The sequence below is a fragment of the Brachypodium distachyon genome, chromosome 2 (genome assembly GCF_000005505.3).
Source record: "Brachypodium distachyon strain Bd21 chromosome 2, Brachypodium_distachyon_v3.0, whole genome shotgun sequence".
Taxonomy (NCBI): domain Eukaryota; kingdom Viridiplantae; phylum Streptophyta; class Magnoliopsida; order Poales; family Poaceae; genus Brachypodium; species Brachypodium distachyon.
In genome coordinates, this window is record NC_016132.3 from 17,515,997 (window position 1) to 17,538,368 (window position 22,372).

Sequence of the window (22,372 nt, forward strand, 5' to 3'; positions counted from 1 at the left end):
TCGATCGATCTAGCCGTCATCCCTGCAGGAACTGGTCGGCAGCAGAGATTCTCAGGAATTGACTGGAAGCGTGGATTAGAAGACCAGGTCGTATTTAGGGCTTATTTAATGGGCTTTTTGGTTGAGCCCAACATGTGTATTTCTGTAAAATTTATGATGTGGCCTTGATCTTCTATGTTGGCACCACATGTCAGTAGGCAAAACAACACGATGATAAGTTGATAATCAGTTGAGTGAGAGCCCCACGGATTCTTTTTTTTTTAGAATAGACCTCGGCGGGTATATCATATATCGAAGAAGAAAGCCGCGATGCGGTTACAGGCCATATGCCGAGATGCAACAACTATTAAAGCAAGGTCCACACATCGTCCACAAAAACCAAACTCACTAAACAATAAAGCACTTTTTAGAAGCCCTGCACTCTTCCAAGCTCCACACTCTTGTCCAATCACCCGCAGGATCTGAAGTGCACTCGGAGTCGCCCCATCAAAGACCACCACATTCCGATGCTTCCACATAGGCCAGCACACAAGAGTAATCGCAATGTCCAGATTCTTCCTCTCTTTCTTCCTGGACACTAGCAAGCTCGTCCACCAGGTGCTCTCATTCGGTGCAACTTATATGTTTAATAAAAAAAATCTATATATAAAAGGCTGATAGTTTCACTAAAATGGCAATGCATCGAGTTCAAACCTCGATTCAGTACAAACTCCCGTTCTAGGCCATTGGATCTACAACATGTGATCCAAATAATTTTTTTTCTAAAATACATCCAAACAGATGTTTCATGTAGTATTGAAGAAGAATACCGCGACATGTGGTCCAAATAAGAGGTGTGAATCAAAGACAAGACACCGTGGGATAAGTATAGGGATTATGCGAAAATGTGTTTAAGTGAGTGTTTTGATTCCCACCTTTGGTACGCGCCGTACATTTAAATCCAATGGTCCACATGAAAAGTTTGTAAATCTTCACCGAATGAAAATTTGCACTAGATACGTCGCCATAAAATATCCAGTCCTCCCAAATTTAGAAGGAGTTGCAAAGATTCCATCTTATCCAACTGGTTTTCGTCAGGTTTCCAACAACACGAAACCATGGTAACCTAAGCCCTGGTAAGCTTAGACAAAAACAAGTACCAAGAAGCTTCGTCCAGGAGCACCGTGCATCCACGCGCGCACAGCGCCGTCGAGCAGCGTAGCGTACAGCATTGCCCACACGGCCACACCCCTTTCTCCTTTAGCCATCACGCTCCTCATTCCCCCGGCCCCAGCGCACCGGCGGATCACATCTGAACACGTCGCCCCCCTCGAACCGATCACACCTCGAATTCAGTTCGGGGGCTCACTCAAATACGGGAAAAGGCGGGCGAGAAAGGTCAGTCGATCGGTGCGTACACCCACGCGACACGGCATGAACAGCTACTACCAACGTTGTCCATTCCCTCCCATTCGTTCTATATCCCCTCTCACGTACGTAGGCCCCTCCAACTCCACTATATATACGCACCATGAAAGACCAAGAAAGGCCTCACTTCTCATTCGTGCACCATTACCAACACTGCTAGCTCGAAGCTCCAGCATTCATCAGCAGAATCCTGCTCTGTTTCGGTTCAGGGGTCGCTTTGGTTTGATCATTTGCTCTGTGCTGTGCTCTGTTTCTTTGGGCGGCCATGGTGGTCCTGGCGAAGCCGGCGGCGCTGGAGCAGATCTCGCTGCTTCGGACGCCGGAGCCGTGGGAGAGCTTCGCGGGCGTCCCGGCCGTGGACCTGTCCGCGCCCGGCGCGGCCGACGACGTGGTGCGCGCCTGCGAGCGGTTCGGGTTCTTCAGCGTCGTGAACCACGGCGTGGCACGGGGCGTCGTGGAGCGGCTGGAGCACGAGGCCGCGCTCTTCTTCTCGTGGCCGCAGGCCGACAAGGACGCGTCGGCGTCGGGCCCCGCCGACCCCTTCGGCTACGGCAGCAAGCGCATCGGCCGCAATGGCGACATGGGCTGGCTCGAGTACCTCCTCCTCGCCATCGACCGAGAATCCCTCTCCAAGGCCTCCCCTGCCCCCTCCTCCTCCCTCCGGTAACCAATGCTTGAATTGAATTCACCCGATCAATGCTTGAATTCACCCGTTCACTGGTGTTCTAACTTGATGAATGGTGGTCGATCGTCGATTGCAGGGACGCCATTAACGAGTACGTGGGGGCGATGCGCGGGCTGGCGAGGACGGTGCTGGAGATGGTGGCTGAAGGGCTGGGCGTGTCGCCGCGTGGCGCGCTGGCCGACATGGTGACGGGGGAAGCGAGCGACCAGGTGTTCCGGCTGAACCACTACCCGCCTTGCCCGCTGCTGCAAGGCTTGCCCCCTAACTGCAGCGTCACCGGCTTCGGCGAGCACACGGACCCGCAGCTCGTCTCCATCCTTCACTCCAACGCCACGGCCGGCCTCCAGATCGCGCTCCACGGCGACGGCGACGCGCAGAAGTGGGTCTCCGTCCCGCCCAACCGCGACGCCTTCTTCGTCAACGTCGGCGACTCCCTCCAGGTATATACACAAACAACGTGCACATTCAGATTTTTTATCAAGAAGAAGAAATCATCGATGGTGATGGCTGATGAATTCGATCTGGGTTCGTTTTGCAGGTGCTGACGAATGGGAGGCTGAAGAGTGTGAGGCACAGGGTGGTGGCAGGCAGCGGGCGCAAGTCGCGCGTGTCGATGATCTACTTCGGAGGGCCACCGGTGGCGCAGAGGATCGCGCCGCTGCCGCAGCTGCTGCAGGCGGAGGGCCAGCTGCCAATCTACAGGGAATTCACATGGGGCGAGTACAAGAAGGCGGCCTACCGCTCACGCCTCGGCGACAACCGCCTGGCCCCCTTCCAGATGACACTTGTCGAACTCCAGCACGCCCATGCCGATGCCGCCGGCCTCCACCACCGGTCCTAACACTCCTAATTAGTGACCGGCAAGCATCGATCGATCCCAACAAATTAAGACACGAGGCGGCGCCTGCATGCACACTTGGAGCCCGGCCACGATCGGCCATGGATGACCTGGCCTGGTCCGGTCGGATATGCACATAAAGCTTTGCTAGCTGTAGGGACGAGCTCGATGGTCCTGCCCGCGGTGGGCACGGCACCGGCATGGACGGCCGGAGACGAAGCCGATCGATTGATCCCTCGATCCGACCGGGTTGGTCAAATGTACAGTGTAGCACTACTCCTGCTCCCTCTGTCCATTAAAGGACGTCGCATCCTCCCTCCCTCCCAGTTCAATTCAAATTTTGCAAAAACATCCCTCAAATTTGAAATTTCGAATTCATAGCTCAAATTCAAATTCAAATCTTCCGGTCTGGGTCTGGTCCCGGCCTCCCGCTGCCCTTGCGCCAGAGCTCGCACCGCCGGAGGAGATCTAATCGCGGACTCCCGCATCGCGGACGTGGAGGAGGAAGGAGGCCGCCGACGGGCCTGCTAGCCGCGCTGCTCCCGCCGTCATTCTCCCCCGCCTCCGCAGCTCCGTCGCCGTCAACCGCCGCTCCGCCTAGGAAGGAGGTCGCCTTCTTCTGAGGACGAGGACTAGGTGAAGCGCCTTCTTCTGAGGACGAGGACGAGGACGAGATCTCGATCCCATTTGCTCTGCGTGCTTCCTTGGTCCAGGCTGGTTCAATTGTGAGCACCCTTTCTTCTACTCACAGCCATGGAGTTTTACTTCTCTACTCTGTACAGAAGTAAAATGGTTTCTCATTGTGAGGACAGAACAGAATCTTGCAGAGCAAATTTAATTTAAAAACGGTTTTGATATTTCTTAGGAGACCGAGAAATAACTATTTCTCAATCGATAATAACAACCTTTTGATTCAATCACTGAGATTCGTGTAAGATTATTGTAGGTCCGATGGATAAGAAAATCTTAATTGGATGGCTACGATTGTTAACTGAGAAATAACTATTTCTTAGGCGACTGAGAAATAGACACTCCCATTTAAAAAACGCTGCAAGGAGTTCTTAAACTCTGAAAACAAATCTCCTAGCACACTTGATAGCCCACTTGCTCTCATCTTGAGACCAAATGAGTTCTTTAGCACCCAAAGTTACCAGGTGTGGAGAAAAATTAACAGAATCCATCTCAGAGGAATCAGCTACTCTTACATCTGGCTCCCTGGAGTATGTGTGTTTTTACTTTGGGATTTGGGGGTTGGTGATTGAGAATGCTGTCAAGCATATAACAACTGTCCATGAAGTAGGTTGCTGATCAGTGCGAGCATATAATGACTGTCCATCCTGGGCAAAGAATATCAGTGCAAGCATATAACAACAGTCCATGAAGTAGGTTGCAGAGTATATCCCTGGTAACAGTCCTGAGGAGTAGCATTTGTTGCAGCGTATAACAACAGTCCTATTGTTGCAGAGTATAACAACAGTCCTGAGGAGTAGCATTTGTACCTGAACCTGAACTGAATCAAAACATCTGAACCTGAACCTCAAACTGCAGAGTATATCCCTTTCATATACCTGAACCAGAACTGAATTTAATACTGCCTAGTTAACAGTTAATTGTACCAATTTTGCACAGGAACATGCTGTAAGAATTTTCAGTACAGTAATTAGCTAAGTGGGATTTAACAGTTAATTGTAACAATTTTGTAATCTTGATCCCAGCTGTGAATTTTGATACATATTCAGATGCAAACCTGAGCCAACTCCTTGGGGCACTGGAAAAGCTTTAGTCCTTCAGCAATAGGGAGGAGACCACCTGAACGATGATGCCACATGCTTGAAATCAGACTGTGCATTTGGCAAGACATTTGTAAAAGAAAATCGAAAGAGTAGAAGCGGAAGGATGGCCAACTGACCTTGGAGATGATGGTAGACGTAGAAGTGCATAGATTTTTCTCAACAAAGAACAAATGGGGATGACAACATCATCATAATCAGCTCAACAAAGAACAAGTTCATTATTATTACACCATGACCAGGAACCAAGAGAAAGATAAACAGTTCTATACTTCTATATAACTAATAAGACGAACAATAAAAAATGATGGTATGCATTTTTTTATGTGATACAAGAAATGCAGTAAAGATCACAGTATCCAACAAATAATGTTTTTTTAGATAACAGAAACAGAAGCTGCAAATCACCAAGTCAATGGATGAGAAACAGGTGAAATGCTCTGAGCTTGCAAATCTATCCCCCTGTCCATAAACAGGTGAAATGCTCTGAGCTTGCAACATCATTTCACTTGCGAATATATGGAGTACATGTTTTGCTTTCCATATATGCATGTCGTGTCGGAACCTTTCAGACAGGTGTGGTTACTTTTGTTGTGCAGCAGAGCAGTACGTGAGTTATATGCGAGTGTTGTGTTTGCCCATTGTTGTGCTCCTTTTCTTTTCTCCTGTGTGCTTTTGTTGCTTCCACTTATAGCCATGCCCGTCTCACCGTGATTGGGCACATGCGTGTGGTCCTTCTCCGGTTCTCATCAGTCCCCGCTATTCGACTCACTTGCAACTGATAATTTTGTTTTCTCTCTTTCTCTTTCACACCATAGAGTTGTCCAATTTAAACAGAGGGAATTGCACAAAACATCTGACATTGGTCCGGTTGTTGCGCAAAGCACCCACTATTCGTCTTTTTTGCACGAAACACCTACTACTTGTCTAATCAGTTGCACATAAGTATTAACCCAAGTTTTAATGCGTTAATGAGGTTTCTGACCGCTGGGGTCCACCCGTCAGTGCCAACATGGCAGTCTGGGCCTTAACCACGTACCCGACTCGAGTATACCCGATATAGCCCAGCTGGGGCCCACAAGGAAGCCTACCTCGACTCCAGGAGCCTACATGCCAAATCTTGCGACTCAAGACGAGGAATTTTAATTAGAATATATCTCCTCATTGTAACCGACTTGGACTTTGCCTGAGACCTGAGTTCCTGCATATATAAAGGACCAGGAGGGGAAGCCAAGAGGACACCTCCAACTTAGATACAAGTCGCCTAGACGCACTCGACGACTCGGAGCATCTACACTCTGCGGCACCCCATTGTAATCGACTCATCAATACAGATCCGACAAGCAGGACGTAGGGGTATTACCTCATCGAGGGCCCTGAACTTGGGTAAATCGTGTCCCCTGTGTCCTTGTTAGCCGACGAGTTCATCGACACACACTCATCTTTCCTTGATACAAGTCTATCGATATGAACATTGTCGAAGTTACATCTTCGTCAGCCCCACTGGTCAGAAATCTCGTTAACGCGCTAAAACTCGGATTAGGACTTATGTGCAACTGATTAGACGAATAGTAGGTATTTTGCGCAAAGAAAACTAATCGTGAGTGTTTTGCGCAACAACCGGACCAATGTTGAGTGTTTTGTGCAATTTGCTCAATTTAAACATCAAAGTACTAGACGACTGTCTGTACATCTATACCTTAACAATTCAACTTAAATCCTAACACAGTTTTGGATTCTGGTCATTTCAGAGTTTCCGGTAAACTAGAAGATATTCATTGGATTAAAAAAATCTATGGAAATGATAACCTGGGAAAAAAATCAAACTAACTATTGTGTGCAAGAAGGATAAGAGATAAATAGATTCCTCTATTTTTCGTACAAAACAAACTGTCATTTTTGCATGAATCTTTTGCACGTTCTTACTTTTTAGTATTCCTTATTTTATTGATGAAAAAAAAAGTTTTTCCTGAACTTCGAAGGAGCAAAACCACCCAAAAAAAAACCCGGTTATGATTTGAAGAGTCAGTTTTGTGTGCAAATTCCAATAGTTATCAATTTTTTCATGAACGCGGAAAGGAGCCATCGAGAAACTACTAGTTGGCGGAACCATTTACCGGTATTGAAAAGTCTACAACCGAGCAGAAGGAGCCATTTCAGATTCTCATGAGAACTTGCGGCGTGAGCTCATTGGACGAAAGAGAGTGATCTATGATCATCTAGTGCATGTCCTATTTGGGCACAGCCTCTTTGTTGGCAGCTCTGCATTGCCGTTCACTCAACCTCCTTTTTCGGGAAAGTAACGCATGATCTTACTTTTGACAGAGACAGGGAGTAACACGCAGTAATCAAGCTAGTGACTGTAAAATAAAAAAGAAACTGTGCGGGCTGATCTATAGTAGTCCTGGATGGGCCATCGTTGCTGCAATGGGCCAAGGCTAGGCCAGCTAAAACAGACTCGATTCTTCTTACGAAGCTCGGTGGCCGGCCCAACCATCCTATAGCCAGGGCAAGCGTGCATGGGCCTGATGTAGCAAACACGTGCGTGCCTGCAGTTCTTCGAGACTCTTCCCCGGTCGGCATCGCCGCATCGGAACGACTACTACGTGCTGCTGCCGAGAGCAGATTTTCGAGGCCGTTTCCCCGGCCGTCCAGACAGCCACGAGCCGTTTTGGTTGCATATACGGAGTACATACTCCATCGCCGTACGTCCCCTTCCTCCCGATTTTGTGTCACCGGTACGGTTATCCGGCCGGTTCGCAGCCATACGCGTGTGTCCGACCGATATTGACACGATGCCGTAGCCATAAACGGCAACCTTTTTTCTGTGGCCATGCAGGCGTCTAGTGTACCGTACACCGTTCTTTTCTTTCTTTGGCAGTTTGCAGCACGTACCTCTTGCTAGTATATACTCTGTTGCACCGTGCAAAGCGTGTTGCAAGTCTGCAACAACCGCCGATTCACCGTGCAAACGTCCTCTTCCTCCCGATACCGTGTCACCGGACGGTTATCCGGCCGTTCCGTAGCCATACGTGTGCCGACTGTCGACACGTACAACGGGACACCGACGCCGTATTTATCTGGCACGGTCAACCTTTTTTATGTGGCCGTGCATGCGTGTAGTGTCCTGTACACCAGCTTATTAGCCGCTTCATGTTCTTTGGCCCTTTGCTCTACGTACGCACCAACAGCTTATCAGCTCTGTTCTTCTGTGGCCATGCACGCGTGTGCAGTGCACCAGCTTATTTAGCTCAGAGATACTCTGTTGCGCCGTGCAAGCTTTGTTGCGAGTCAGAAACAACACTCACGCACGCTCCTCGGGTAGCTAATGGCGTCTCTTCAGCAGCTCGACGGCTCTACCCTCCTTCTGTTCCTCCTCTTCGTGGTTTCCTGCTTCGTCTTCGCCAGAGGCCGCTTCAGACCTGCAGGCCGCAAGGGCGACCGTCCGCAGGAAGAGCCGCCTTCGCCACGGCCGCTGCCGATCATCGGCAACCTGCACGAGCTAGTCGGCAGACACCACCCGCACCGTAGACTGCAGCTCCTCGCGCGTCGGCACGGCCCGCTCTTCTTCCTCCGCCTGGGCTCCGCGGCGCCGACCTTCGTGGTCTCCTCGGCAGCCATGGCAGAGGCCGTGCTCAGGACGCAGGACCACGTCTTCTGCAGCCGGCCCCAGCAGCGCACCGCCCGGGGCACGCTCTACGACAGCCGCGACGTGGGATTCAGCCCCTACGGCGACCGGTGGCGCCAGCTCCGCCGCATCGCCGTCGTGCACCTGCTCAGCGCCAAGCGTGTCGACTCCTTCCGCGGCCTCAGAGCCGACGAGCTCTCCTCCTTCCTCCAACGGCTCCGCTCGGCCGCGAGCTCCCAGGAGGAGAAGCACGGAGGAATCGACGTGACGGAGCTCATCGTGAGCTTGACGTACGGCGTGATCTCGAGGGCGGCGTTCGGGGACAAGCTGGGCGGCGTGGAGCCGGGGGCGGTGCGGGAGATAATGGCGGAGCTTACTGATCTGCTTGGGACGATCGCCGTGAGTGACGTGTTCCCGCGGCTCGGGTGGGTGGTGGACTGGGCCACGGGGCTCGACGCCAGGGTGAAGAGGACGGCGGCCAAGCTTGATGATATTCTCGAGAGGGCGTTCGAGGAGCACGAGAGGAGCCGGGGAGGAAACGCCGGCGGCGGCGAGGCAGAGGCTGCTGCTCCTGACCTCCTGGATGACCTGCTCTCCATCGTCAGGGATGGTGACCAGGGGGTTAAGCTCGACATGGTTGATGCCAAGGGACTCATCTTGGTAATAAAACGATCAAAACCAAGACGATCGACTTTCTACTGCCTAGTAAGTAGCAATTGTAATCCGTTTCCGTATGTTGCAGGACATGTTCATAGCAGGCACCGACACGACATACAAGACCGTGGAATGGACGATGGCAGAGCTCGTCAAGAACCCGAGGGAAATGGAAAAGGTGCAAGCAGAGGTGAGGCAGGTCGTTGGAGCAGGGGAGAAGCAGCAGGGAAGCTCTGTTGTTGTTGTCCAGGAAGAAGATCTGGAGAAGATGAGCCTCCTGAAGGCGGCCATGAAGGAAGCGCTGAGGCTACACCCGCCGGTGCCGCTCCTGATCCCGCGGGAGACGATCCAGGACACGCGGCTCCACGGCTACCACATCCCGGCAAGGACCCGGGTCATGGTGAACGCGTGGGCGATCGGGCGGGACGGCGAGTCGTGGGGCGAGGACGCGGAGGAGTTCCGGCCGGAGAGGTTCCTCGTGCACGGGCCGGCGGCCATGGTGGATTATAGCGGCAAGGACACGAGGTTCATACCGTTCGGGGCCGGCAGGAGGGGGTGCCCCGGGGTGGCATTCGGGACGCGCCTCGCGGAGCTCACGCTGGCCAACATGATGTGCCATTTCGACTGGGCGCTGCCGGCCGGCCGGGACCTGGAGTCGTTTGAGGTCGTCGAGTCCACTGGGCTGTCGCCTGGGCTTAAGCACCCCTTGACCCTTGCCGTGACACCCGTGTAAGCTAGCATGCATTCATAATGCATTGATCGACTGTGTTCGAGTACGAGTTAATTAATTCCTCCTCCTCGGCAATAAGAAGATAAGCGTAGCTCGAAAATGGATCGATGTGGCTCCCATGCATCTAAAGTGTACCGGTACAACCAATATGGTTCCATGCATGCATACTTTTTCTATATTGTCGCCGCTCAGTTCTTACCTACGGTTAATTAGTCTCTCCCAGGGCTAGCTACTCATTTATCCCCTCCAAAATGTTAAGGGCCTGGACAGTAATAAATCAAACAATAGCCCCCTCAACTTGTAATGAACGGTAAGAATAGGTTCAACCAATAAGTAAGCGGTGGAATAAACACAATCACATGCACAGGAGACACAATAATTTACGTGCAAAACCTCCTCAAAGTGAGGAGTAAATAACACGGACCGAGCCGGTCCACTTCCATTTCCACTATTAGCGAAATGAATGTAATGGAGTCTTCTTTCAAATTTCTAGAAAATCACAACAAATACCATTACAAGTTACAAACTTGACATCACCATCAACAACCACCACTCTAACAGGAGCGAAAGAATATAGCTCAAAATCAGCTAAACAGAGAAATATGCAGTTTATGTCTCCTTCGGTTTTCATATTATTGTTCTTAAACGGCTGGTCCAAAATGCGTGGAACTTGCATTGGCAGATATGTAGTTCTATGAGTTCTCAACACAATGTCAAAATTTTAGCTCAATCTGACATCTTTTGACCCCTCAAACCGACATCCAAACACTACGCGTCTAAGAAGTTTCAGCAAACAAATTTGACAAAGACACCCACTAATCCCACTCTCTGACCACTCAATCTCAAACCAACTAACCAAATCGAAATGCTTTGAGTGTGTAATAAATTCACCAAGTTTGGAGTTGATCCAAGCACATATGAGCCTCAACGGACAAGTTTGGTGAAGATCAACACAGAGCTCGAATCTGGGCAGAGTTTTTCTTCCTCTCTTCTCTACTCTCTTTGGTTGTAGGTGTGTGCTGCTCTTTCCCTTGCTCTCTCACTCTCAGCAGCCAAGAAAAGACACTGAGGAGGCAAGGGTTAGGATTTGTTTGGACGTAGATATTCAACCAAGGAATTGAACTGCGGATCCAATATCAAATCTGAGGAGAAAGGGAATTGAGCTTCCAATTCAATACCACTGTTTGGATGCCCATGTAACTGATTGTTGGAATCAAAGAGGAGAGGCAATTCCAATTCCTGTTTGGGTGTAACTCCAACTTGAATTTAAATCAAGCAAAAATATTCTTAAAATCAAGCAACAAATACACAAGACACAGTGATCTAAGTTATAGGTCGACAAGTTATGAACGAACAATGAACATAGATCGATCAATTACACAAGAAGGACAGCGAGGTACTCCACTTGAACATGAACTGCCGGTAGCAGAACAGATTACAAAGAAGAGAATGGTGGAGGACGGGGAGCAGAACTTGAACATACATCAATCAATTCCACGAGAAGGACAGATTACAGAAGAACCAGAACCAGTAGTTGAACACCAACTTCTCTGCTACGTACTCCTCCTCGTTCCTCCCTTCCTCCTTCTCAGATCTGATTGAGATTCGTCTCTAATTCTTCTCCCGTGGATGTGTGTGATGGGAGGGAAGGGGGGCTTGGTCCAGCTCGACCCCGTGGTTGGAGAAGAACGCGCGCAGGTGGCCGGAGAAGAGCAGGCGACCATGAGGTGGAGACGGATGCGGGGGAGGCTTGGTCCAGCTCAGCTTCGGCCGCCGCACCTGAGAGGGAGGGGATGCAATAGAGAGGGCTCTCACCTGCGCCGCACGCCGCCCGCTGCCGTCGACCACCGCGCGCCGCCTGTGGTCGCCTTGCTCGCGAGTCGCCCCTCTGCGTCTCGAGGAAGATAATGGCTCGGGGAAGAAAACGTTTCGGGACAGAGGAGGTCGCGGATGAATTCCGAGAAATACGGAGCTCGGGGGCTCGGAATTACGGGACGCAGTGCGGGAGACGGTTCGGAATTCGACCCAATTCCAGCAGTCAATATTCCAGCGACTCCCAAACAACGGAATTCGGGATATCCAATGCATTCCCAATTTCTGGCTCCAATATCTACGTCCAAGCGTGGTGCTAGGGTTTTCTTCATCTTCTCCTCTCTCTCAAGGAGGCATCTCAGCCATTGAATGAGCCTGAAATCCATTTTCATGTGAGCTGGACTTTTGAGCTTTATTGGGCTGCAGCTCACCACCTGACCATGTGTAGGGACTAGCCCAACATAAAACAATATATAAATGTTCATACCAGTTGCTCCCAATATTTTCTGAAATCTGAAACTTTGATCAATTCAACATGGGCCAAAATATTATTGTAATCACCGTAATTTAGGCGTCATACAATTTTCTAGTGTTGAACACTACTATAATTCAGCAATGCCCACACAACTACCCAAAAAATGTTACGAAGTAGTTCAAAAGTTTTTTTCGGCGATGAAATATGTCTGTTGGTCGCGTGAGAAACCACAGCCAAATTTTATTTTATCGAACCAACTTATCATAATCAAACAGCATGATAATGTGTTACAGTATTACCAGAAAATTAAGGCGAGCAATAATGATAATTTAGAGTAAACACGTGTATGTTCCTCGTCAGAGATCGATCGATCTGGAAATGGATCCCACTTTCAAGTGCCATGCGCCGATCGCTGCAACGTTCCCAGTACGGCGATCGATCGCGCCTGCCCTCCTCCCGATCACTTCTGCACCTTCTTCCTCCACAGGTCGGTGAGCACCCGCATGGAGCCACCAGCCTTCCGCACGCCACCGGAGCCCTCGTCGTCCGCCGCGTCCCGCTTCTCCATCCCATCGCCGTTGCTGCCAGCCGAGCCATGCCGTCGCCGCCGCCGCGTCTCCTTGCCGCCTCCCCGCGCCCCGACGCGCCGCTGCTCACCCATGCTGCCGGCGCCGGCGCCGAGCACCGCGGCGGCCTCCTCGGCCGCCTTGCGCCACTGCTCGCTCTGGACGCGCACCCGGCTCGCCTCGGCGTCCAGCGCCTCCCGCGCGCGCTCCGACGCGGCCAGCCGCTCGGCGAGCCGGGCCTCCCGCGCCGCGCTCTCCCTCAGCGCCTGCTCGGCCATTCCCCTCGCCTTCGTGGCCTCCTCGGCCGTGTTCCTCAGGTGCGCGTTGTGGGCTCCGAGAGCGGCCGTCTCGGCGTCCTTGGCAATCAGCCTCGCCATAACCTCGTCGAAGTCGGCGTCCTTCGCGGCCACCTCCGTCCTCAGGTCGTGGATCTCCATGTCCTTGATCATCAGCTTCGGCCGCAGCTCGTACGCCTCCTTGTCCTTCGCAGCCAGCTTAGCCCTGATCAGCTGGTCCGCCTCCGGGTTTCCCTTCATCTCGCCATCACCGCCTGCAACAACGAGGGCAACACTGTTCTCCGTGTCTGGCAAGGCCGGCTCGAGAACGTCGGTGGCCGGCGAGCTCCTGCTTCTGGTCTCCTCGCGGCCACCATCGGCAACACCGTCTGCGGCGAATTCTGCAGCATCCTGCTGCTGTTCTGCCGGCACGCTGTCGACGGCTCGGTCTCTCTTCTTGGCGGCGGCAGCGCGCTTCTTGGCCTCGGCGAACGCGCCGCGGGCGTCCTTCCTGGCCTTCTCGGCCGCCGCGAGCTGCTCCCGCATCTCCGCGAGCTGGTCGTGCGCCTTCCCCAGCTTCGCCTCCAGCGCCACCGCCCGCGACCCTGCTGGCTTCTTCTGCAGATTCACCAGAGAACAAAATCGCACAAAAGTGTCACATACATGTCTGATGTCTTACGTACGCATTGTGAAAAACACTACTGTTCACTTGACGAGATCCATGATCCATCGTGCTTGCCTCGTGCAACGGGCTGCGCGGCGGCGGCGTCCCTCGGCCGGCGGCGAGGAGACCACGGTGGCGCGCGCCGTTCGCCTCCCAGACGACGGGCGCCGTCGCGGCAGGCTTGGTCAGGTGCGGGGGCAGACGCGGAGCTGGCCGATGCGGCAGCTCAGACACTCCCCTGAAGTGAAGGCAACGATAAATTAACTTGGAGTGATCAATCAGCAGAGTAGTATAGTAAGCTGTTCTCGATCTGTCGATCAGTACCTGGGTCTTGACATGTGGCTGCTGTCCGAGTCTTCGAACTTGCTCGGCTTCTTGGCGTGGGCCGCGCGCCCGAGCATCGGATCAAGCAGGAGTACGTAGGAGCTTATGTGAGGCAAGTGCGATGGTTTCTGGAACATAATGTAACTACAAATCCTTGGATTATATCGTTGCCCGAATATGCATGAGCGAGCGTCCGGGAAGCTTTGGTTGGATTGCAAGTCTCCCTTGGGTGTTAATGCGGATGAGCTCGGCATATGGTACATCAATTACTGCTGTGATCGAGAATTCTGATCTGCTTAATCTTGTTTCAGTTTAGGCAGTTGACTTGTAGTACAGCGTGCAGAATGAACTTTTATTTTCGCTGGTACAAAAATGATCATTTTACCTGGAAATTTACACTGACATCAAGTGCCCGGACAATTTATTCTCCGGTTTTGCTATTTCTTAGGCAACTAAGAAATAACTATTTCTCCTCTAAAAAAAATAACTATTTCTAAGTCAATGATAACAATCTTTTGATTCAATTATTGAGATTCGTGTAAGATAAATGTAGATCTGATGAATAAGAAAATCTTCATTGAATGACTACGATTGTCGATTGAGAAATAACTATTTTTTAGTCGACTGAGAAATAGACACTCTTTTTATTTTTCCTGCGTCTGAAAATAAATGACCTAAGTACTCCCTCCGTCCAAACAAAAAATGTCTCAACTTTGACTAAATTTAAATGCATCTATACACCAAATCATGTCTACATACATCCAAATTTTGACAAACTTTTGTTGGACGGATGAAGTAGCTTATTTCCGGACGAAGAGAGTAATTTTTTTTTCAGTTTACTTCTCATCTTTATTGCTATTTCATCGGACCGCCCAAACAGCATTCTTTTTTGCCCTCGTTTCTTCTTCTTCTGAAAGTTCATCTACCTGAAGAATCGTGGTGCGTTTGGTTGATGATCAAAGCTTACCTCATTCGATTGTGATCAAAATTACACGAGAATTTCTCATTTTTCTTTCAGCTATATAAACCAAACAGACAGAAACAGACTGATCGAAGCAGAAAACTGAGTGCTGCATCTCACCCGGTTGACGCGAGGCATCACCTGCATCGGCACGTACAGAGAGGCGCACCGTGCACGTACGTACGGAGACATGAGTAGTAGCTTCTAAGTTAATTCGACACATACCGGCTTGCGTCTGCATCTAAGCTAAGCTACGCCTCTTTGCAGTCTTGTTGTACGAGCTGGAAATGAAGATCAGAAACGACGTCTTTGTCCGGGGGGAATTGAGGCGCACCGTGCACGTACGTGTTCGGCTGGAGTCTGTTCGGCTTGTACGGACTGGTCGTTCCGATCATGCTGGGCTTTCTGTTTCCCTTATGTTTGGGCGTTTGGCCCTTTGCCGTTTGCATGCTGATTTTCTGGGCCAGGCCGTCTGGGCTTCGGCCTTGGCGCAATTCTCCCAGGTCATCATGGGCCGCCATAAAGCCTGCCGTCGCAAATATACATTTCATGGCATGCAAACATTGTGAGAAGTTAGGACTTCGAGAGATGGACTAGCGTCCTCATAGGGATTCCTCACCTCCCGCGGTCATTTTGGCGTTGTGAGGTTGGGGGGTGTCAGATACTCCAAATAACATCCACAAAGTTTTAGTGCAGTATGATTTGTGTTTTTCTCGTCGACAATGCTATGGTGAAGCATGCAGCGTCATTGAGAATAATTGTACTCTGCATCTTTTTCTTCTATGACGGTGTGTGGTGCCACAAAGCCAAAGATTTTTTTTCTGTATGTAGGTTTGATGTGTCCGATGTTGAAATTTTAGGTTGATGTCTTTTGAAACTGTTCATATGAATCCGATGAGTTTTTATCAATGTATTCTCTTATTGGCATGATCTTTTGTGACTTGGCATGTACCTTCAGGGATCATCATGGTCCTAGTATCATTCAATGTTCATTACGTCCCATATTTTTAAGATAATAAAGTTTGTGCAGATGTTCGAGTGGCGGTGTTGTTGCTCCAGTTTGATAACAATCTCTTTATTAAAGCCTTCATGATACTTTGTGTTACACGGATGTGTTACACTTTGTGTTGCGAAATATGATACCACGGAGAACTTTTCGAAAGAGTTCATCGTGCACGAGTTACTTGTAGTTTCTTGATTTTACGATAAAGTATTGTACTTATAATGGAAGCCAAATTTAAAGAAAATCACAGACGATTCTCTCTAAAAAAAAACTTGCAAATTAAACTTTACACGGGCGTACCCAACTCCACGGCACAACATTTTCAGAAACTTCGGCTAGAAAAAACATTTCAGAAAGTTGGAAGTTACTCTACATGCATTCAAAGTTGAGGGAAAAGATTATAAAACAGAGATGTTATAATTCTGTGCAAAGTTCAAACGTCTACAACCTAAAAAAGCCTTCCAATTTCATGGATCCAAACCCTAGCAATAATTAACCATCGCGTGAGTCGACCGGCCGGCTTGATCTCCATGAAAAGAAGAGGTAATCAAAAGCGATCGAGCACGCTGTTAATTTGTTCACCCGGATCAGAACGCAGGATCCGACGAGCCAAGCGGCGGGCGCTCCGCGTGCACGAGCCACCAGCACTGCTCCATCTCGGCGCCATGGCCTCTGTAAGCCGCCGCCGCCGGGGACGGGGACGGGACAACATACAAGGACGACCAGCCATGCTCCGGAGCAGGGATGAACCCAAGCGCCGGCGCCATATCCGGAGCCTCCACCGATGCAGATGCCGATGCCGGTCCCGGCGCCAAACGGACCTGGTAGTCGGCGTGGGGCAGGACGGGGCGGTTCTTGCGGCGGCCGGATCCGACGGGCACGTTGCGGATGGCGCCGCCGGCGGTCCAGTAGCGGTGGCAGGCGCGGCAGAAGTGGCGCGGCTGGTTGACGTTGTAGTTATTGAAGTAGCAGAACTTGGTGTCCTCGCTCCGGCACCGCGGGCACGGCAGCGGCCGCGCCCCGGCCGCCGCTCGCGCCCGCCTCGCGGCCTCCTCCAGCTGCTCCACGCTCCCGCGCCCGCCGCCCGACGAGGAGCTGTCAGGGCTCGCGCGCGTCGGCGGCTGCTGCTGCTGCTGCCGCGTGATGACCTTGCCGAACAGCTTGAACCCGGCCGCCGCCGCGCCGCCGCCCATCTCCACCATGTCGATCTGGTGATTTCTGATGTCGAGTAGACTACGGCCGGGACTGTGCAACTTAGCAAGCTAGCTAGGGTATATATATCTGCGTGATCTTTGGTGCTTTTTTCGCTTTACCAAAAAGAAGTGATCTTTAATTAATTGGTGGGTGTTCGGTGGACACCGTAATTTCTTTCCTTTTGCGGCGGACCATTTGCGAATGTGTGAACGTGACGCTGTTTCGTTTCCATTTGTGTCCCTGTCTGATCAGCACCTGGCCAGTGGCCACGGTTCAGACTTGCATGCTTTCAATTGCCTCGATGGCTCTCGTCGACGTGTGCCGCCGTTACCAAGGCCCGTTTTAGAACGAGTGCATGAATTATGCTTGGGATTTACGGAGAATTTAGTATTGGAAGAAGTTCGAGATTTCTGCTTTACATTGACAGGGATTTTTGTGTTGTAGGTAAGATCTAAGTTTGTAGGCCAGTGAACCTAGCTAAAACACTTAAATTTTGGGAACGTGGGAATAGAAACGCAAAAGTTTGACAAGAATGAAAGTGCAAAACACACTACGGAGGAGTAGTTTGGATAGATCACATAAAGGTGCTTTAAATGGATGGGAGATGTTGATTCTATGGAGAGTGGACGTTGATTTCGATGGAATCAAAGGCATATGAATAGATTTGGTAGCATCAATCCTATGACCAAAAGGCTTTTACAGGAGAAAGAACGTCTTAAAATTCAAAATCCTATATACGGAGTAGTACTATCACATTACACACTTGAAAATCCTGCAATAATCCAAGTGGAGGGCGCAGCACGAGATCAAGCCCTGCCCAGCGTCAACGCTCAAGGATACTTACCAACTAAGAGTCTTGATGATGAGCATCCGATCACTCTCGTGGCAAAAAGAAAAGATAAAGGCGACGAAAGAGAGCTTCCTTCCTTGCTTTCCAATTCAATTTTAGACATTTCACCGCTTTGTGGGCGCCGGAAAAAAGCGATAAAGACTATCCGAAACGCTTTGCCTGCTGCTTGCTTTGGCCAAGCTGCAGAAAGGGATACCTGCCTTTTGCGCTCACGGTCTTTTCCCATATGGTTAGCACGGCACTGGGTAACAGTAGCTTTTCAAGGAAATTAAAAAAAGTGCATGCGAATCATCTTGGTTGGAAAGCTCATGGCCTTGCTTGCTTGCTGCTTTCCCTGCCAATGCATGCGAAAGTCTTCCTTTAGAGCTTTGTATAGCACTTTAGGTAAACTTAGATTTTCTTTCTCGCTTTCTGTTGGAAAGTGTTTTTCCTGTGCAGCAACGATGCTTGTGCTGAAACATTTTTTTCTCTCTTGTGATTGATTGGGACTTTGAGAATTGAGATGGTTTTCTGGAGAAACTTGAGGGGCAGAGGGGGGTCGTTTGCAATGGATGATGGTCGGGCTATTGGGCTGAGCTGACTCAAAAGAAAGTGCTACTTTCCGGCCAAGATTTATGACTTGTGAGCGCCTATCGTACAAATCTGGGGCCGTCCAAACAAGGGTCGCGCTTTGCCGCTTGAGAGTGGTAGGAGCAAGTAGGCCCATATAAGTCTTGGTTAAAAAAAAGACAAGGCCCATATAAGAGCAGAACCGCACGATGAGAAGGAGCCGTGATTTTGACCTTCACCCTGGAATCGCTCGGCCGGGGATAGCATCGTTGAACGGCTGATGGCATAAAGGGGCTGTTTGGTCGAGTGCACCGCATTTGGTCCGCACCCGCAATGCAAGTTTGAGGAGGTTTGGTTGTCTGGGCCTTAGTTTGCACCTGCAGCTCATCTGCAAAAACCGTTTTTCTCGTGCAACGCTCTTTCAGTCGTTCCCCATCTAACTCTCCCGTCGTATTCCTCTGCCTCCGCCGTATCCTGCCCGCCGCTGCCTTCCCTGCCCCAGTCCTGCCCGTCGCTGCCTCCACATCCTGCCCCAACGCTGCCCACCATCGGCAAGATCCGCTCTCCGTCGACGGCCGCAGCGACGGCGAGGGCGCCGGCGACATAGGGCTCAGCGAGGCCGCTCCCATCTTCATTCTCCATCGCCGCCAGCGACGACGGGCCCGACCTCCGTGCCTCCCTCTCCGTCCTCCTTGGCGAGGGCGCCCCCTTCTTCCTCCTGCCCTCCATTGCCGCCAGCGACGGCGGCCCCGACCTCCGCGCCTCCCTTTCTGTCCTCCACGACGCTCTGCTCACCGGCTGCTCCCGCCCCGGATGCAGCGAAGCCAAACACGCTGCTGCAGTGCCGGCTCGCACCCCCGATGCATGCATCCCCCGTGCCGTAGCCGATGCAGCCCACGTCCGTCTTCGAAACCAAACACGACCATAGATTCATCGAGATTGGTGGCAGCAATGTTTTTGTTTTTGCAAGTGCACCCGCATGAAAGTTTTTGAGGAACAATGGCCTGACTGACCGACGTGTTACAATGTCAATAAAAGTAGGACATGTCTGAGTGGTGGAAGCGATGCTGCTCAAGTAAATTTCTAATCAAATTAAGGTTTTATGTGTATTTCAATAGTCTGACACGAAAGTATACCATGATGGTGCATTCCCATGGGGTAAAAACTGCAAGGTGAGTCTTACTTACGTGTGTGTCGTACATTTTAACATGAATAACCGATACCTGAAAGATGTATACACTAAAACAGTGACAAGTATTTAGAAACGGAGTGAGTGGACGAGGGATCCTTTATTCAAATGCACTGAATGTTCACCGAGAGAGCGCAAGATCTTAGGTTCCTTTATTCAAATGCACTGAATGTTTCGTAGATCTAATCCAAATTTTTTTATTCTTTCCTACAACTTGTATATATGTGCGAGTTTCCAAGAGGATCTTTTTTTTTTTACTTACTCTACTCATATTAGTAGTTTCGAGTTGGCCAGCAAGGAGATGTAAGTGGGCTCCGCTCTTCAATGCAAACAACTAGTGGATGAGACGTGACAGATCAAGGTCGCTGGCTGCATGTATAGATAGATCCTATGTGCAAGAGCCCAGCTGACCAACCTAAATTAAAGTGCCATTTAGATGGCGTTGGACTTGGCTCATGCATTATACTAGCGACAGTAGAATTCACAGACAGAACAGTGTTCTCCAGGGGTGAAAGCACAGACAGAACAGTGTCGGCGGCCCGGCCGGGCGACGACGAGAAAGACTTGTTTCGTTGCAACCTGCGTGGCACCGTATGACGACCGTGACCCTGCATCTAATGGTGTACCGCTCAATCGCCCCGGCCGACAAATGGTCCACCAACCGGTTGTTATACGATCTCTACAAATCATGCATGATTGCATGTCATGTCACTAGCTCCAAGAGGGAATTAACCAGGGTAGGACACCCGATCGTCCAAGACCAACAGGTCCTTTCGTACTTTCACCTTTTTCCCTGCATGCATGCATGGATGAAGCAGCATATATAGACGCCGGTCAATGAGCCAATTAACTTACGTACAGCATGAACAGTTAACCTGACTTTGCAACATGGATGCTGGTTCAGTTAGGTAGCCGTGTCCCCGGCCTGGTCCAGATCGACGACCACGAGTGCACGGCGGATCGGAATCGGATCGATCCCAGACTAGCCAGGGGGCCGCGATTTATTTAACGGGCAGCGTACGTACGCAGTGAGTGGCACTGGCGATACATGTCGATCGCAGAGTGAGTGGACGAGCACTGAGCCGCCGAGGCGAGCCGTGATGTCCGATGTCGCGAACGGCCGCATCGACCTCGCCGCGCCGCTGCTCTCCGTGCGACGACGCCACGCCGGGGAGCAGCGGCGCCTTTGCGATCAGCTGGAGGATGAGGACGCCGCCACCCCGCACGGAGCACGAGGCGGCGTGCCGTTCGGGTGGGAGCGCAGCCCAGGCCACCCCAAGAGCGTGCGCACGTTCCGCCGCGCCCGCGCGCCGCCGCCACGGCCAGAGCCTCCCGCGCCCGTTCCGGAAGCAGCGCGGTTCTCAGAGGACGCGCTCTCCCGGGCCGACAGCTGCTTCACCGCCAACTGCAGCAGCGTCAACGGCCTTAGCCTTAGCGATGCCGCCACCGGCCGTGGTGCCCGAGGCGGCGGCGTTATGATGGATCGCTTCTTGCAAGCCGCCAAGGCCCTCGTCGCCGTTGCCGCAGACGGCGTCCCTCCGCACCAGCAGCCCACATTCCGGAAGGCTCCTGAAGCTGCCACTGGCGCGTCCGCCATGCCGCTGGAGCCGGCGCGACGGGCTCAACACCATGCCGACGCGCGCGCCCATGGCAAGGGTGACAGCGGCCTGCCGAGGCGGCTCCTCGTCGAAGCGCCGGCGGATCCTGTGCATGTGCAGCCAGACTACGGAGGGAAGGCCGGCGACACGGAGGAGGAGGAGTGGGAGGACGCGCACAGCACGGCGGGTTTCGCGGCGTCCAGGAGGTGCGGCCTCCTCCCCACGCGGTGCGCCAAGGGCGCCGACCTGCTGCTCCTCCTCAACTCTCGGCGCCGGCGCCGCCGCCATAGCGAAAGGAATCCACTCCTGCCGCGCCCGCGAGACGGGCAGCGGCATGCTGCTGAGCACAGCGCTAGCATGGACTGCATGGTAAACATGATACTCCGTATATTATATTATGTTCGGTTCAGTTCTATACAGTTTTAAGCACTGTCATGTCTGAAAAAGAATATATCAATGTTGCAGCAAACCTGGGAGGAGGTGTACATCAGCTCGCTGCTGCGATCGGACCGCCTGTGCAGGCTGATCAGGCCAGGCACCCTGGCATCGGAGCTGGATAGTCGACTCTGCGTCACGGATCAAGCAGCTGGAGGTGGAGTCCACCGTCCCAAGGCTACTACCCACCTGGGCATGCTCCTGGTTCTCGACAGAACGGACGACGAACACCACGAACACACCGGCGGCAAGGCTGCGGCGCCGCTACCGCCTCCGGAATGCGCCGGGACGCCGAAGGCGGCCGGCAGGAAGGCATCAAGCAGGAACAACGCCGGCCTGCACGGCTTCCCGCCGCTTTTGCAGGAGAATGCCGCGGCCAGGCGGCGTGAGCGTGACGCCGTCGTGGCTCGGGCGCAGCCGGTGCTCGTCCTGCCGTCGCCCAAGTCGCCTTCGGAATCCTGGCTCTCGCGGGCGCTGCTGCAGCCGTCTGTGTCCAACAAGCCTCCGCCGACGTCTGAGCAGCACAGGAAGGAGGCACCGTCTCCATGGTGCTCCGGTTACCAGACCAAGGTCGCCGGTCATGGCAGGGTACGGCACATACGGATATATGATTTACACAAGTAGCAGTACTGCATGCTAATTGTGGTCTTGCACGGATGTTACTGTACTTTGTTGTCCTTGAATCTGTAGTTATGCGTTACCACATCCACGCACACCACAACTCACACCCCACCATGAAAATTAC

General features: G+C 51.8%; 5 protein-coding genes across 5 annotated transcripts; 3 read left to right on the forward strand and 2 right to left on the reverse strand.

Annotated features, from left to right (window-relative positions):
• Positions 1-1,521: 1,521 nt before the first annotated feature.
• Positions 1,522-3,850, forward strand: LOC100831936 (gibberellin 2-beta-dioxygenase). The gene is made up of 3 exons (XM_003565997.3): positions 1,522-2,070; positions 2,169-2,532; positions 2,631-3,850. Exons 1-3 carry the CDS (start codon positions 1,673-1,675, stop codon positions 2,931-2,933), a joined length of 1,065 nt encoding a protein of 354 aa, XP_003566045.1. The 5' UTR covers positions 1,522-1,672; the 3' UTR covers positions 2,934-3,850.
• A 4,008-nt stretch (positions 3,851-7,858) lies between these two features.
• Positions 7,859-9,908, forward strand: LOC100834493 (cytochrome P450 71A1). The gene is made up of 2 exons (XM_003568064.4): positions 7,859-9,008; positions 9,091-9,908. Exons 1-2 carry the CDS (start codon positions 8,049-8,051, stop codon positions 9,733-9,735), a joined length of 1,605 nt encoding a protein of 534 aa, XP_003568112.1. The 5' UTR covers positions 7,859-8,048; the 3' UTR covers positions 9,736-9,908.
• Positions 9,909-12,226: 2,318 nt separating this feature from the next.
• Positions 12,227-14,063, reverse strand: LOC104583124 (interactor of constitutive active ROPs 1). The gene is made up of 3 exons (XM_014898454.2): positions 13,849-14,063; positions 13,600-13,762; positions 12,227-13,478 (listed from the first exon to the last, which is right to left on the reverse strand). The coding sequence occupies exons 1-3, from the start codon at positions 13,983-13,985 to the stop codon at positions 12,480-12,482; spliced, it is 1,299 nt and encodes a 432-aa protein (XP_014753940.1). The 5' UTR covers positions 13,986-14,063; the 3' UTR covers positions 12,227-12,479.
• Positions 14,064-16,012: 1,949 nt separating this feature from the next.
• On the reverse strand, positions 16,013-17,070 carry LOC100832233 (dof zinc finger protein 5). Its single transcript, XM_003565998.4, has one exon. The coding sequence runs from the start codon at positions 17,012-17,014 to the stop codon at positions 16,400-16,402; it is 615 nt and encodes a 204-aa protein (XP_003566046.2). The 5' UTR covers positions 17,015-17,070; the 3' UTR covers positions 16,013-16,399.
• A 3,388-nt stretch (positions 17,071-20,458) lies between these two features.
• LOC104583125 lies at positions 20,459-22,340 on the forward strand. The gene is made up of 2 exons (XM_010234864.3): positions 20,459-21,561; positions 21,658-22,340. Exons 1-2 carry the CDS (start codon positions 20,695-20,697, stop codon positions 22,249-22,251), a joined length of 1,461 nt encoding a protein of 486 aa, XP_010233166.1. The 5' UTR covers positions 20,459-20,694; the 3' UTR covers positions 22,252-22,340.
• Positions 22,341-22,372: the final 32 nt, after the last annotated feature.